Raw genomic sequence first — 16,774 nt, forward strand, 5'->3', positions numbered from 1 at the left:
CAGTACAATTTTATATCCTCATCATAAATGTATTGATATATTAGATATTAGTTGATGTAATAGATGGATATCATATCTTTTACCACAACATCTCAATTAACTGAACATGATTTCACTACTTCGTCTCACTTTCTGTCCAATTAGATAACGTTTCAGAAATGTATATGATGATATAAAAAAAGCAAATGGAAGGGCTTATACTGTGCACAAATATAAAATTTAAAAAAGCATTTTTTTTTTACTGAAGCACTGTCAGTTAATAGACTCATAGACTCTTAGTGAGTAAAATTTTTTTATGAAATCGACCCTTGTTTTATTGACTGCGCTTCCTCAACACTGGGCGGCGCTAGGCAACTTTCAATCCTGTTTTAAGCTTTTATCAATCCACGCCGCTCACTAACTTGTTTTTCCCCCTCGTCATTTCCTGTTGTTTAAAAACGACGACGGCCAATGAAACATTTGTAACATGTAAACGTAATTTTCTTGACGTAAAACCGACCAATCGAAAGCGGCAAAGCGTACGCCGGAACACCCGGCGCCAGCCAGTGAGCTGTTAGAGCAGTCAGCACGTTGAGGTGTACGGCGATCCGCCCTTCTCCCCTTTGTGATCAACGCTGCGTGTGTTACTGAAGCGGGTTAAAAACACTTATTGAAGGTATTTAGTCACTTATATTTCTCTTATATTCTCTGCATATGATGCATGTTTTTATTCCCGAATGAATGTGTTAGTGCACATCAGCTGGAGATGAGCCCGTGCTATTCGTTGCGTTGAGTGTTTGGCCGGCTCAGGCTTCACTTTGAAAACCCATAAACGCTCATTAATAAAGAAACCAGACAATAATTAATTTATACATGCATGCAGTAATTCACACTCATTATTAAAAGTAATTCATTCTTAATTGATGAAAATTGAACAGCGAACAAAGAAGTAATTAGCGAAGAATCAAACAATAATTGAAAACAAAGGCACCAAATTGCACCCGCAAATAGTGAAATCACACTCTTATGAAAATGTCTATTAAAGAACAGTTATGAATTAAGACATTGGCTATTAAATATACATTAATGAATAGATTGAAATAACATGACCAATGATAGAAAAAAAGCTCTGTTGTGATATATTTTAAATGATGTAATGTAATCAGATTAACTATTTGTTGCTTTTCATTGTCTCCTGTTTATGTGTTCACATTGTATGCCCAATGTAGATTTTGCCATTAAGCGTTTCACTGAATGATGCTAAAAGAATGATCAAATATATTGGAATACCAGAGATTCCTCTTACATCAGCCAAACAACATCCATCATGGCTTTGTTTACACTTTTGAATGAGTATTATTCTCAGGTTTTGGAAATCATCTTCTTTAAAAAGTTTGTATTGATGATTCCTGTGCTTTAAAAGATGCAAGGAAACAGAGGACCACGTTCAGAGCAGCAGAATCACGGCCCTCCCCGACAGCAGCCCAACCCCCAACAAGAGCAGCAGAGGAAGCCCTCAGGAGCCGACAGCAATGGACAACACACTGATGCTGGAGAGCAGAGTAGCCCGAGTAAGCAACAGTTTTACACAACACTGCCACAAAACTTTATCCTTCGCACAGATCTTTGGCTTTATATTGAAGTGATTGCTGCTGACTGAACTTTGTCTCCTACAGATGCTGCTTTCACTATAGACCTGCAGAACTTCAGGAAGCCTGGAGAGAAAACCTACACACAGAGGAGTCGGCTGTTTGTTGGGAACCTTCCCACTGGAACCACAGAGGATGATGTGGAAAAGCTCTTCTCCAAGTATGGCAAACCTTCTGAGATCTTCATCAACAAGGACCGAGGCTTTGGCTTCATCAGGCTGGTGAGTTTGACCAGCCATCACCTAGGCAAAAAAGCACTTTGGGCGGTATGACGATATAACTCATGAAGTGTCTGTCGTTAGAGATTTTGCTAAATCAGTTTTATCGATATGTACGTGTATCCATGTAACACAGTACTACTTAAAGTTATTGACTCTTTAAAATAAAGAGTGGTTATTAAGTGCAGAAAGCTGCCTCTCAGCATGCAATCCAGAATTCAGTTCTCTTTCGTGGCTTATTTTTAAAATGCCCATTGTGTGGAGTATTTATGTAAACCAAACATAAACGGTTGGCTGAAAACCTGATATGTGTCAGTATGTTATATCTATGCATTAGGTCTTAAAGTGACAGCATCCTAATAAACCTGCTGCCGTTTATCAAACAACAAAAGACAGAAAAAGACAAAGTTTGATTGATTTGTCTTTGTTCTATTGAATTTGTCCTGTTGTTTGTATTTTGCATCTTGGTTCTTATTTTTAATTTAAAAAATGTTTAAACTATATTGTTATTGTGAAAACTTCTGATTGTGAAATAAGATTTTGGTCGTATCACCCACCCCTAGTGATTGTTGTTTTTACTTTCAATAATCCTGACCTGACAAAATGTATTCATAACTAAAACTGCATTTTGCATTGTCAGTCAATTAACCATGTTTGATGGTTTTTTTTAGCTAATAAATTGGCTTTAGATCATATTTCTATTATATAATGAGATCATACATTTTCCTGTTTTCAATGACGTATCAGTTCTCAGGCAGCAAATAACCAATGCAACATTAACCCTGACTTGCTGCTTTCTCCTCATTAGGAAACGAAGACGCTTGCGGACATAGCAAAAGCAGAACTGGACGACACCGTCTTCCGTGGTCGCCAGATCCGTGTGCGTTTTGCCACCCATGGCGCTGCACTGACGGTTAAGAACCTGCCTCAGTTTGTGTCCAATGAGCTCCTGGAGGAGGCCTTCTCCATGTTCGGTCCAATCGAACGGGCCATTGTCATTGTCGATGACCGTGGCAGGCCAACTGGGAAGGGCATTGTGGAGTTTGCCAACAAACCGTCTGCTAGAAAAGCTCTGGACCGTTGCGGAGATGGAGCCTTTCTTCTCACTGCGTGAGTCTGTGTTTCTGCTGCTCTCATCATTAATACTCTGCGTTAATGGTAGTTGGTTTACTTAGTTAGACTTTCTTTCCCAATCTCAGATTCCCCCGGCCTGTTACCGTTGAGCCGATGGATCAGCTTGATGAGGATGAGGGGCTTCCTGAGAGACTTATTAATAAAAACCCAATATTTCACAAGTGAGTTTGTTCGTTGTCTCATATGCATTGATTTGTAAATGTTAATGCATCACCAGACTGTTCACTGCATCATTATCCATGTTTCCATGAAGACTTGGAAATATTTAGAATATTGTATTTCAGGCATGGAAATGTACAAAGTAATGGATTATTTTATTTTTCTAGATGTTCTCAAAAATTGTGAGTACTACCTTTTAATTATTCAAAAAAAAAAAAAAAAAAGTTTTAATCTGTATCATGTAAGTATGTAAATGGAAGGTAAGTGTTCAAAAGGGTGTGGGGATTTATGTCTTTATAATTTTACATTCTAATAAAAAAGTGAGGAGACTTTACATTCATCAGGAGAACAAAGCAAAAGGGTCTCACACTGTTATTTTCTTGTGGTGATGACCAGTGGACTGCATTATCCAGCTTATTACACAGCTTTAAAAATAAACTAACATGTCTTTTTCTATATGTCCATTAGAGAGCGTGAGCAGCCACCCCGGTTCGCCCAGCCAGGTTCGTTTGAGTACGAGTATGCAATGCGCTGGAAGGCCTTAATGGAAATGGAAAAGCAGCAGTTCGACCAGGTTGATCGAAACATCAAAGAGGCTCAAGAGAAGCTGGAGACCGAAATGGAAGCAGCACGTCATGAGCACCAAGTCATGCTGATGAGACAAGGTGAGCACATGCAGATTAACATCTTTTGGAAGTAGTTAACCTTAAAAAAAAACGTATTCGTCTTCAATCATCTTTCAGAACAGGTATTCCCAAACTTTTTGTCAGCCAAAACCATTTGACCTAAAATATTTACTTGAATTACCCTGTGACATTTTAAGTTAATATTTCAATAAAATTAACACATTTGCATGTTCATGGTTAATGCTCTGGTGTTGGTTTAATGGTCACATGACATGCAAGTAATCAAATAAAATATGAAAGGGTTTTTTTAAATATTTTTTTTATGATTTGATTTATTATTAGGTTTTCATCATCTGAAAAACATCCTGCGTTTCCCTCATGAATCCTCACAGGTTTGCCAACCCCAGTTTGGTGAACCTTTTTAGAGCTTGACTAAAAATAATTGCTTTCAAAACTTTTTTTCCCCCACTGCATCACTTTTTTTATTTGCATGCTTTAATTGATTGTACTTTATGCCGCCCATACATTGTGACTTTCAAAGACATTGGACTGCTTTTCTTTTTGCACTACACTAACTGTTTGTCATAGCTGGTATCAGTTCCAGTCAGCACGCATTTCACACTACAGGACTTGGATCGCAGACAGGTCTAGATATTTAATCTGTTAAATATCTCTCAGTCTCAGACATCGCTGCTTCTTGCAAAGATTTCTTCTTTGATAATAAAACAAACTCAGTGATTTTGTATTGTCTCTGGTTTTGAGCTTTTGGCACAAACTGTCTGCAAACGGAAAATTAGGGCAAAGATCATGTAATACGTGGTTGGCATTTGCTGTTATACATTTTGCATATTAAAACTTTTTTTTTACTGTAAAAAGCAGTCTTCAAATTCAATGCCTTTTAAGCACCGATACCCATTCAGACAAATGTATTTGGCCATTGTGCCAGGTCTTGTCCTGTTTTTGTGTCCCATCATGAGCGTTGTTTTTAATCTGAAGTTGAAAATCACATCTCAAAACACTTTGTACTTCATCTTGCAGTTTTTGAAGCCAAGCATGGTCAGGTGACCCTAAAACCAGCCTATGTAAATGGATAGTTATTCAGGCAACCTACAGACAGTCTGTTTTGAGAATGTAGATACGCATATCCCTAGTCAGCAATCACAGTCACGTCTCTCTCTCTTCTGCTTCAGATCTCTTGCGCAGACAGGAAGAGTTGAGGAGAATGGAGGAGGCTCATAGCCAGGAGGTGCAGAAACGGAAACAGATGGAGCTGCGTCAGGAGGAAGAGCGACGGAGGAGAGAGGAGGAGCTCCGTGCCCACTCCGAGGAACTGATGAGGAGGCAGCAGGGGCAGGGAGGAAACTTCTCTGAGAAAGTGAGTCTGAATTCCCTGAGGTTTTTCGCACTACACAGTAGTAACAATATATTTCAGTAGTCGGTACCAATTTCTGCACCATAGCATAAACTATTGTAACTATTTTATATTAGTAGTTTTTTTATCTAAATGTTTGAAAATAAAAACATTATTAGTGTTATTGTTAATTAAGGAAATAACGCATTAAAATATTAGCATGTAGCCTTGTGTGTTAGTGAAGTGTTAGTTCACTAAAAATGAAACTTGTCATTTACTTACCCAGAACATGAAGACCAGATCTAGTTTTATAATTATCTAAGATAACATTTTAAAACCTATTTTAATCATTCTTTTTTTAATCTCTTCCTCGTCATAAATATAGCCGGGGTAGCTGACATGGCGTTTAACTATAAACAAACAAACAAACTCACCCTCATGTCGTTTCAAACCCGTAAGACTCGTTCATCTTCGGAACACAAATGAAGATCTTTTTAATGGAATCTGAGAGCTTTCTGTCCCTCCATTGGCAGTCTACGCAACTGCCACTTTCCAGAAAGGTAGAAAAGAATTAAAGCAATCCATGTTACTCCAGTGATTTAACATCAATTTTATGAAGCAATGCGAGAGCTTTGTTTGCGCAAAAGAAAATATTTACCACTTTAATTACAAATTATTAATCTTCAGGCATGAAAACTCCTCACCTTTCGGCGAAAATCGCCGTTTTAAAACCTAAAAGGGTCACCTACGTGATTTGTGCAGATCCGATGAGAAAATATTTATTGGGGGGGGGGGTCGTGGTCGAGGCCGAGGCCAGCATTTATCCCCTATAAAGTTACCATAAACTTCGCAGCTTTAAAAAACAATCATCATTCCTAATGCCGAAACATGACAGCCAATATGAGTCAGAGTAACGTTAGGGCAGAAATGTTTTCAAAGTCTGACAACTGCCGATCAAAGAACCGCACGTCGGAAAGCAAGCCTGAGGTAAGTTAGTTTACAATGTTAACTGTCCTGTCAGATACAGACAGCAATGTTGCCAATGGCATTATTTTTACATTTTGACATAGTGGGCGAGATGATATCGCGAGCGGGCGCGGGCGCCGTGATCGCTGAGCGAGCAGGAACAAGTAACAGTGAGCAGTGTTATTCATTGCGCGGCTCGCGAGCCTCATGTGGCTCGCCAAGCTTTAATTTGTGGCTCGCATGGCGGTAAATAATACGGTGATATGATAATGCATTCACTAGAGATATTTCATAAAAACATTAATAACAAGTACATAACCCGTAAAAAACTTAAAGTGTCAGCTCTATTACAAATAATTTCGATCGGATTGAAAGGGGTGGTTTACAGAGAGAACGTGAAAAAACTTGATCGATTGAAAACCGAAACTGAAAGGACGACGTATGACGCGCGGAACGAGCTGTTCTCCTGATGAATAAAGTGTCATATAAATGAGTATCCTTTCATTCTATAATTCTCCTTTCACTCAGCATCTGTGAAGTGAGGCAGGACAACGGCTCACCAGCCCTTGTTTCAGATTATCATACAGACGACTGGTTTGGGGCATTTTTAATAAGTGATAAATAGTAGTAAATAGTTTTTTTTTTTCTCTGACACCCGATGAAACACGTAGATCAGCGGCCCATTGGTTCTTTTATTGATTTACACTGGGCTAGCCCAATCACATCTTTAATGTGAAGTATAGAAATATACTCTTTCCAGTATAGAAATTAGTACAAAACTAATTATGAAAGTTTCCTCTATTTTTTAATGCATTTGTTTTACAATATATGGCTATTACTATCATGGGATTAATATTATAACTATTATTGTAGCAGTACAGACACTGTAACTAAAAGAGTTTTGAAAATTTCTTTGTTTAATTTGCACCAGATTGATGAATTTAACATTAAAAAGCACAAAATTTTCTTACGGGGGAGCATGCCCCCGAACCCCCCTAGAGTGCCAGAGGTCCACTCATCACAGTGATCCAAAAGTCCTGTGACAAACACTGGTAATACTATGCCAATGCAGCTTACAGGTTTTTGGGGGGCATTTATCACTATGGAGTATAATTCAATTTTATTAATAAGTCAGAATTTCATCTGTTCGAGTTAACTCTTACACGTTACTCACTCATTACATTTTTGGGGGGTGGGGGGTATATATGCCGCATGCCCGCATCCTTCTCACCTTTTTTACCCCTGACCTATTTTCATGCCTGAATCTTTAATGCACGTTCACGAGAGCACCACGACACATGCATGTTTTTGACGTGAAAGCACACGTAAACGCACATTGGAAATTAATATTTTGTACACTGTAAAAAAAAAAACCGTAAAAAAACGGTAATTTTCTGGCAGCTTTTGGTCTTTCTTCCCGTTGTTTTTACGGAAAAAAACTGTATATTTAACATTGGATTTCGGTAATATGATATAATGTTAATTTACCATCCTATTGAAGTATTAATATCTGTTTTTTACACTGATAACCACCAATCACAGCAGTGATGAGAGTCACATGATCAATCAAAGCTCAACATAAGCAGTTCTTCCACAAGCAAGTTAATACTAATATATATAGAAGCTGCACAGTGTCATTCACACAAACATTAAACACCATCATGGTAACACATGAAATTTTAAAAATGCAATAAACATTAATTTAACAACATTAAATGTAACATAAACCCCTAATGTACATAACTGATTAGAAAAAACGAAGAAAACTATGAAGAAACAAACATAGTTATTTCAACAAAAATATATCAAATGTGAAGTGTCACAGGGAATTGTGGGAATGTCAATTTACGGTTTTTCACTGTAAATGATACAATGAGTTGTTTTTTCACTTTCAAAAACTGTAAATTTAACGGTATGTTACAGTAAAATTACATTAAATGTACCGTTAGATCTATCACAGTTATTTACCGTATATAGTACGGAAACTTTCTGTTAACCAATTAACAGTTTTTCACTGTAGCATTTTTACAGTCTTTTACCGTTAAAATTACGATAATTTTTTACAGTGTACGTAAAGTGGTAAATTATGTTGTTGTTTTTTGGCCGCAATCAAAGCACTCGCGTCACTTAAAAAATTTAGGTTAATTCGCTGGAGTCACATGGATTACTTCAATGATGTCTTTACTACCTTACAGGGGCTTGAAAGTGGTAGTTGCGTAGACTTTCAATGGAGACACAGAAATCTCTCCGATTTCATCAAAAATATCTTTATTTGTATTCCGAAGATGAATGAAAGTCTTGCTGGTTTGGAACAACATGAGGATGAGGAAATGATGACAATTTTCATTTTTGGGTGAACTATCCCTTTAAATAAAAAGATCAAATGAAAGAATCTCTTATTGACATGTTTATAGTTTGGTTGTAATGAAACTCTGCATTTTAAATTCATGAACTGTATGTTTGCTGTTTCAGAGGGATCCAGACATGAGGATGCAAATGGGAGGTAAGAAATAGTCACTCTACACACATACAAAAAAACCATCTTGGAGTGTCATAGCAAGGGCTTAAAGATCCTGTTCTTTCACCCTACTGTAGACTTACAGAAATTGTGTGGTTAATCCTTCCATGATTTGTCTTTTATTCATTTTTGTTATGAACTATTGATAGATTCTCACTTTTTGTCAATATTTTTAATTTATTACCCACGTGAGCCTAACATTTCTCTTTCTCTCTTGGGCTGAAAGGTCAGGGAATGGCTATAAACAGGAGCCCGATGGGTGGAAATCCCACAGCAGCAGGAGCTGCCGGCATGGCTTCCAGTGAGGTACTACAGATCTCTCAACACACACACTGACAACTTTCAGGGCAGCATGCAAAGAGTACAGTGTTGTAAGCTGCTTTCTCTCTCTCTTTCAGCAGGGGTCTGCTGGGAATCCAGGTGGTCTTCCTCTTCCTTTCCCTCGTTCTGGACCTATGGACTTTGGGCCCAACAAACGCCGCAGATTCTGAGAACACCAGCCAAATGTCTTTCCTTTTGTTTTGTTTTTTTTACACACTGTAAAATATTTTTAAGTGCAGATTGTGGTTTTGTAGAGCCTGGGTATGCATTTCACTTTCACAAATGAGTTTGTGTAGGCAAATGTTTTAAACAGGTAGAAGTATAAGTTTTAAGTTGCTCTGTATGATCTCCCATCCCCGGCAGGAGCCTTAAGGGATGTTTCCAGAAACTGATTGAGCCCAGTTCTGGGGTAAAAGACCTTTATGCTTATGATTTCTTATTGAAGAGTCTTCACCTAGGAACGAGGGTTTATCTGTGCATGGAAACAACTCCAGGGTGGACGTTCAGCTTTGTATAGCCCTATTTTCTTCTTTTTTATTAATTCCTTTTCTAAAGTAGAGATTAGCCTTTGTCCGTCTTGTCCTCTGCAACGCTTGCCTTTCTAGTCAACTTTAAATAAATTCACAACTACATGTTACATACATTCAGTGTTACTGGCAGCATTCTTGAATTTTAATTTGTCTTTGCACATGAGAGATGTTTCAAGGAAGAAATTGTAGTTTCAAAACAGATGTTCCAAAAACACTTATTGTGCATTTGCTACTACCAAGATTAAGAGGACGGGTTGCTGTGGGACCCTGAATACGGTTTATGAATGTCGCCCGACTTTGACTGGACTTTACATAGAACGGCTACCATTGGACTCGCTACTAAAGTATTTGTTGGGTAGTGGCATAGTATTACAAAAAATCACAAGAGCGCTTGATTTAAAATTAAAAAACATTTTTATCTTTACTATTCATTAGATGCCACAAACAAATGGTTTACTTTCATAAAAAGAGCATTTTTTTAATGTTTATTATTTTTGGGGCATTTCTCTTTTATCACGCAACATTTCTAGTTGTTAAAAATTAGAAGCTTTTGGATATTGTTCTGGATTTTAGAGGGTTTTGTTCCCCCGCCCAAAATGAAAATTGTAAATTTACTCTCCTGTTGTTCCAAACCTGTATGACAAACTGACTTTTGTGGAACACAAAGGAGAATTTTTAAAGATTTATCTGGTCTTTTTTCTATGCAGTCATAAAGACTGGAGCTTTCTATCACCGAAAAGTATGCAAAAGCACTATAAAAGTAGTCCAGATACAGCTTTGTTCTCTATAAAGTAGTGGCCAAAAGTGATGTCTGGAGGTGATTGGTTTGGGAATTTGTTTTTAGTTTATTAAACCATCAAACTATGAGGAAACTATTGTATTTTTTTTTTATATGAGGGAAGGTTACCAAAAAAAGGGGTAAACTACAGCAGCAGGTTTTATTTTATGCAACAACAAAGAAATGCTAAAAAAAAAAAAAAAAAAACTCACAGGAAAAGGCATACATTGACTGCAACATACGTTTTTAAAGGTTACAAAGTTTATAAGTTCACCCAAAAATGAAAATCATTTACACCCTGACAGCTACGCAAATTGTGACATGAATCATGAACAGACATGAACCCTTTATATGCTGAACAGACTTAATTTAGGCTTTTATTCACATATAAACATTCATCAAGGCACACATCAGTTGTGGTAAACGGAAGCTATAAATAAGCATGTTCGCTTGACGTGCGAGAACCAATGAGGTTCATTATCGTGTGTGACAGCACGTTCGTTTTATGATCTCTTTATGAACTTTGTGAAGCATCAAAGTGGTAGTTGCATAGCTGCCTATGGAGGGACACAAATTGTTCAGATTTTATTCAAAATATATTATTTTTGTTCCGAAGATGGACAAAAGTCTTATTGGTTTGCAATGACATGAGGGCGAGTAAATTAAGATAACTAATAACCCTTTAATATTTCGTTCGTTCTCTTGTTTTTGGATGTGTTCATAATTTCTTTGTAGCCTACAACAACCTGGCCAAAAATTATATCGGCACAATTTGGCATACATTTGTTATCACAAATAAAACAATTGACTCAAAGCACAACTACGCATATGCTTATAAAACCTTTACACATTTTCAATCATTTTGAATAAAGGGTGAAGATGCCAATTTTCCTAGTTGTGGCCACTATAGCCTATGTTTTCTAAAGCAGTGATTCTCAGTCCTTTAAGTGGCATTAATAACCATTTTGTCACTTAGAGCTTAGAAACGCAGCCCTGGGGCCGTATGTATAAAGCCACTCAGAGTCAAATTTTAGTCTTAAGTCTGTAAAAATTCTAAGAACTACATAATTTTACTCTTATTCCTAAACTTAAGAATACGTGTGATTCATAAAGGTTCCTAAGTGTCAAGACTAGGTCTCAGCTCCTAAATTATTTAAAAGTGCTGGGGAGGTCTCTAACCTAGTTAGAAGTAACAAAATGGCAGCATAAAGGAGGCGGCCACGCACTTTTCAACAGAAATATGATGTACTGGAGTTAAATGATGACGGAATTGATCAATAAAATAACAACAATAAAGGTTTGATCATCAAGGAATTCTTTTTGAAACTAACCTTTAAGACATTTTATAGCAATGAAATGAAATGAAAAATGATTTTTGTTGACTGGAAGAATGCAGCAGTGCACCGGTGATGACTTGAGCTCATCATCATTTCACAGTATGCAGGACAACACCAAACATACAGTAGTGGCCAAAAGTGATGTGCAGAGGTTTTTTTTATTTATTTTTATTTTTTAATGACCCTACAAGTTTGCTTGAACCATCAGATTATGAGGAAAATATTTTTACATTATATATTTTAAATATTTTAAAATATGAGGTAAGAACAAAACACTAAACTTAGTGAAGGTATTTATGTGACAAAATTATTTCAATTCAAGTCACTATTCTCAAATAATAGTGTCAGCGCAGGCAGATCAATAATATTGTTGAATATTTAGTGACAAAAAAGGGCAAACTACAGCTACAGGTTTTAGGAAAAGTGAAAAGCTCACAGGAGAAAAAAAACATACATTGTCTGCAACATAGTCATTTATTAATATTTCATTGTTTTTTCATGTGTTCATGATTTCTTTGTATGACAGCCTGGCTAAAAATTATGTCTGTACAATTTGGAATGTTTGTGTTATCACAAATAAACAATTGACTCTAGGCACAACTACACAATACGCTTACAAAATCTTTAACACATTTTTAATACTATTTGAATAAAGGCTGAATCTGACAATTTTCCTTTGCCTCACTTTTCCACAGGGGATTCCACAGCATCAATACTAATTTGTGATAATTTTGCACAATGCAAAAAAAAAAAAAAAAAAAAAGTGAATAAAATATAAGTATATATATATTTTTTTATATATTTAAGTTTCAGTGTCTTAATTAAGTGACCTCACACTTGCAGGCTCACTATTGGCTTATTCAGTGGTTGAGGGCGGCCATTTTGGGTTGACATCATTGTAGTCCTTAGTTTGCAGCACTTAAGTCCCACTTCAGTCAGCACTTAAGAATCAGTCCTATACTGAAAGTTGCTTTTAGCTTCTTTATAAAAGTCTCCTTAGAGAAGTCCTACTTTTTACTAAGAATTTTTTGACACTTAAGTCAAAGCTTAAGACTATTCTTAAGAGCATTTCTTAGAAATTTTATACATACAGGCCCAGGGCCCAGACTTTTATAAAGCAGCTAAAAGCAACTTTCAGTAAAGTATAAGACTGATTCTTAAGTGCTGACTGAAGTGGGACTTAAGTGTTGTTAACTAAGGACTACAATGAAGTCAACCCAAAATGGCCGCCCTCAACCACTGAATCAGCCAATAGTGAGCCTGCAAGGATGAGGTCACTGCAGCATGACACCAATCATTTAATCTAATTATAATAAAATAATTTAATTAAGACACTGAAGCTTTAATATTTAACTTTAACTAAAAAAATGCTTTGCAGTGCATTGTGCAAAATTATCACAAATTAGTATTTATGGTGTGGAAACCCTTTTCTATTGATGCGTGTCTCCTCATTTACAGTTGGAGCAATTATGCAAACATGAGTTCCATCAATGGATCCAACAACTCAGGAAAGCCCGAAATACTCAATAAAGTGGCTTTATTTTACTGCGAGATTTGAAGGTCAATTGGAAAGTCAAAGAACTGCCATATAGTATTGGCCAAAAGTGAGGCCAAGGAAAATGGACAGACTCACCCTTTATTCAAATAGTATTAAAAATATGTTAAAGATTTTGTACGTGTATTGTGTAGTTGTGCTTGGAGTCAATTGTTTATTTGTGATAACACAATGAAACGTCAAACTGTACAGACATAATTTTTAGCCAAGGCAGGCAAACAAATGAACAAGAGAGGACAATGAAATATTAATAACTGACTATGTTGCAGACAATGTATGAAAACCTGTAGCTGTAGTTTGCCCTTTTTTCATCAATATTATTGATCTGCCTTGATTGACACCATTGTCACTGAACTGAGCTGAACAATGACATCACTGTTTTCTCAGAGCGGCTGTATAATGAACTAAATAGATAACTAATGATCTTTTACAATGGAAATGAATCATCATTGAACTAACTTAAGCTGCACAATGACACTATTTTCTTCTAGAGCTGCTGTACAGCCCAAACTAACTTTGTTGCATTATTTTCCTGTTATCACTGTAAAGCTGCTTTGAAACAAAAAGTGACTTGACTTGAAATAATTTTGTCAGATAAATATCTTCACTAAGTTTTATTTTCCTTATATTTTGATGGTTTAAGCAAACTTGTAGGGTCATAAAAAAACAATAAAAAAAACTCTGCACATCACTTTTAGCCACTAATGTGTTTGGGCTTGGTCAGTGCCACAATAGTGCTATTAAGACCCTGCTTACTGTGGAATGATGAGCTCAAGTCATCATCGGGTGTACTGCTGCTTTTTTCCCGTCAGCAACAATGTAATTATTTCTTTCCTTTCATTTCATTGCTATAAAATCAACTCCTGTAACTCCAATACATCATATTTTCATTGAAAAGTGCGTGGCCTCCTCCTCTCTGCTGCCATCTTGTTACTCCTAACTAGGTTAGGAGACCTCTTCAGCTCTCTTAAATAATTTTGGAGCTGAGACCTAGTCTTGACACTTAGGAACCTTTATGAATCACACTTATTCTTAAGTCTAGGAATAAAAGTAAAATGACGTCATTCTTAGAATTTTGACAGACTTGAGACAAAAATTTTACTCTGAGTGGCTTTATACATGTATAAGTAAAAGTTGGGGGCCGTATGTATTAACTTTTACTTACGTAAAATACTTACGGTTAACTTTTTTAACCGTAAGTATTAACTTTTGCATTTTTCGCATGGCTATAACAGGGTCATTTAGAAAATGGGCGTTGTAAAATGCACTCAAAAGCCTATAAATCCTAAACGAAAACTCAGAACTTCACAAAAATTGACGAGCATATGTGTCATAACCTGCTAAAGAAGCATGGAAAATTGTATGGAGATCGGACCATAGTTAGCGCTATAACTGTTAAAACGCTTTAAAACCATATATTTCCTATGGTAAATTGCCTGTATTTGCTGTAAATGGTGTCTTCTTTCTATTATCATATAATGTTGTTCATATCATAATGTTCAAAACCAATGCAGCACAATTCTCTGAACTCTCTAGATCAATAATTATCAGAAAAAAAGTTTAACTTCTTCAAAAGGTGATTTTATATGAATATAATGACATATTAAGCCAATAAGTGGTATTTTACTGCCCCCTGCTGTCATTTCAGCATACTCCTCCCTAATATTGTTATAAAATTCATATTTAGACTTTATAAAATCATTATTTTAACATTTACAATCACATTTTGTCAAAACTCATCTATTGAGTATTACTATTGACAATTGTGTTACACTGAGATATGGAAATGGACGAAAGTAAATGAATGAAATGAAACGAAAGTATAACGGCATTTAAGCCACGCCCCCGAATACAAATTCATTCATAACTCGAAAACGGAAAGTCGTTGCGCGCTCAAATTTTGATGGTGAGGACCTCTCCGGGCTCTTGATCGAAACGTGTCGTCGCGGGCCTCGGGAGCGCGCCCCCCGCGCATCGCCAGCCCGCGGGACCCCCGATTTTGAACGGCCATTACTCCCGAACCAGACCACCCCGAACATTGTGTGAGAGCTCGTTGGAAAGGGCCTGTCCTTGGCTAGCTTCGATTCAAATGTGGTGTTATTTGCCCTGGGCATTCCAGAGATAATAGCCCGAACAGATACGCCTTATAACAGTCATAACTCCCAGCCCCAATCGCCCAAAAACACCTTGATGGTCTCATTCAACAGGGCTCCTCAAGCACTATCTATGCTCTGAGTTTCAGAATTTTTCGCCTTTTGGTTCCTGAGATATAAGTAAAAAAACAAATTCCCATTCATTCATTCAAACACTTCAACTGTAAAATGTAAGCTATAATACCACTGTTGTCCACTAGAGGGAGCAGCAGGATTACGCATGATCTTTTAATTCGCTTCAGTATTGGGAAATAAACAAATGCTTTAAGAAGCAATCTTTTTTATTATGATGTTTTTTTTTTTATTATGATATTTGTATATATTTTATTTTTTTATTATGATTATGAACGGTTTGATTGACATTAGTGATTCTTGAGGCAAAGTTGTTCAAGATGAGGAGATGAAGATATTTTCACAATATCACATCCTAAAAACATTGAAAACATATTTGTCTTTGTGTGTGTGTGTGTGTGTGTGTGTGGATGTGTTTGTGTTTGTGTGTGTGTCTGTGTCTGTGTCTGTGTGTGTAAGCATGCTTAATGGAAAGAACTTGGAGAAACTGCTTTGTTTTACTGGTGGATAAAAAAGTCTTTCAAATGAAAGTGAGTCAATTAGTGGTCTTCTACTATGGAAGCAGGACATTCTACTTAATAAAATATTTTCATCTGTGCTTTTGCATTAGTTTTTGGACTATATAAAATTACTTGCATGAAAATCACCTATTATAACACAGTCATGTTTTGTCAAAGTTTATCACTTCATTTGTACTGAGCTCTCAGTTTGAACAATTCTGCCTCTCAGTGATTAATTTGAAATCTGAAAATGGTGTTATACAGAAGAGATTTGCAATTATCATTTTGTTACCTATCTTTTATTTTAAATATCTACATCTACAACAAAATGTGTGTGCATGTGTGTGTTCAAGCATGTATTAAGTATTATTGTTTAAGTATTATTGTTTTCATTTACATTTTAACCACCAGAAGAAGAACACTCATTGGTTCATTCTGCTCACTAAAATATTATTTTTCATTTTTTTTCCATTTGAAATATTGTTTAAACTTAATAAAATCATTAAAATAACATTTCAAATCATATTTTGTCTGTTTATAAATCCCACAGACTCACATTGCCTGCAATACTAATGTTTTTGTAAAACACAGACCTGATAGTCTAATCTGTGTGTATTGTGCATATATTATTGATATTATTACTATTGCAAATCATGTTATTGTAACTCATATCTTAATAGAATATTATTTGTAATTTTAATTCTTTATTTCTTAATTGTTTTTTTATGATTACTACAGATATTATCACCAAAGATATCAACTACACCTTCACTTTTAGTATTGACACGCTGCACACACAGCACAATCACACACTCACTAATGCATTCAAATAAATGTAATCTTACTGTGCTACTTTATTTGTACATGATTAGAATGAACAGAAATCTAAGACTAATTTTCTTCTTTTTTTGAAGCCATTTCAGACTCC

The 16,774-nt window shown here is 36.1% G+C and overlaps 1 protein-coding gene across 2 annotated transcripts; it reads left to right on the forward strand.

Moving 5' to 3' along the window:
• Positions 1–485: 485 nt before the first annotated feature.
• nono (non-POU domain containing, octamer-binding) lies at positions 486–9,564 on the forward strand. Of its 2 annotated transcripts, none has more exons than XM_084413418.1 (10): positions 486–655; positions 1,403–1,550; positions 1,656–1,849; positions 2,655–2,956; positions 3,046–3,141; positions 3,608–3,804; positions 4,956–5,140; positions 8,555–8,585; positions 8,827–8,906; positions 8,999–9,564. In XM_084413418.1, exons 2-10 carry the CDS (start codon positions 1,403–1,405, stop codon positions 9,089–9,091), a joined length of 1,326 nt encoding a protein of 441 aa, XP_084269544.1. In that variant the 5' UTR covers positions 486–655; the 3' UTR covers positions 9,092–9,564. The 2 variants fall into 2 exon arrangements, with proteins under 2 accessions (XP_084269544.1, XP_084269545.1); XM_084413419.1 differs by having other exon boundaries at positions 9,002–9,564.
• The last annotated feature ends 7,210 nt before the right edge of the window (positions 9,565–16,774 follow it).

The sequence above is a fragment of the Rutilus rutilus genome, assembly GCF_951802725.1.
Source record: "Rutilus rutilus genome assembly, chromosome: 7".
In the NCBI taxonomy this organism is placed as follows: Eukaryota; Metazoa; Chordata; class Actinopteri; order Cypriniformes; family Leuciscidae; genus Rutilus; species Rutilus rutilus.

Coding starts and splice junctions, on each gene's coding strand:
- nono (XM_084413418.1), top strand. CDS start 1,403: ATGCAAGGAAACAGAGGACCACGTTCAGAGCAGCAGAATCACGGCCCT. Junction 1,850..2,654: donor GCTTTGGCTTCATCAGGCTG/GTGAGTTTGACC, acceptor TCTCCTCATTAG/GAAACGAAGACGCTTGCGGA. Junction 5,141..8,554: donor GAGGAAACTTCTCTGAGAAA/GTGAGTCTGAAT, acceptor TTGCTGTTTCAG/AGGGATCCAGACATGAGGAT.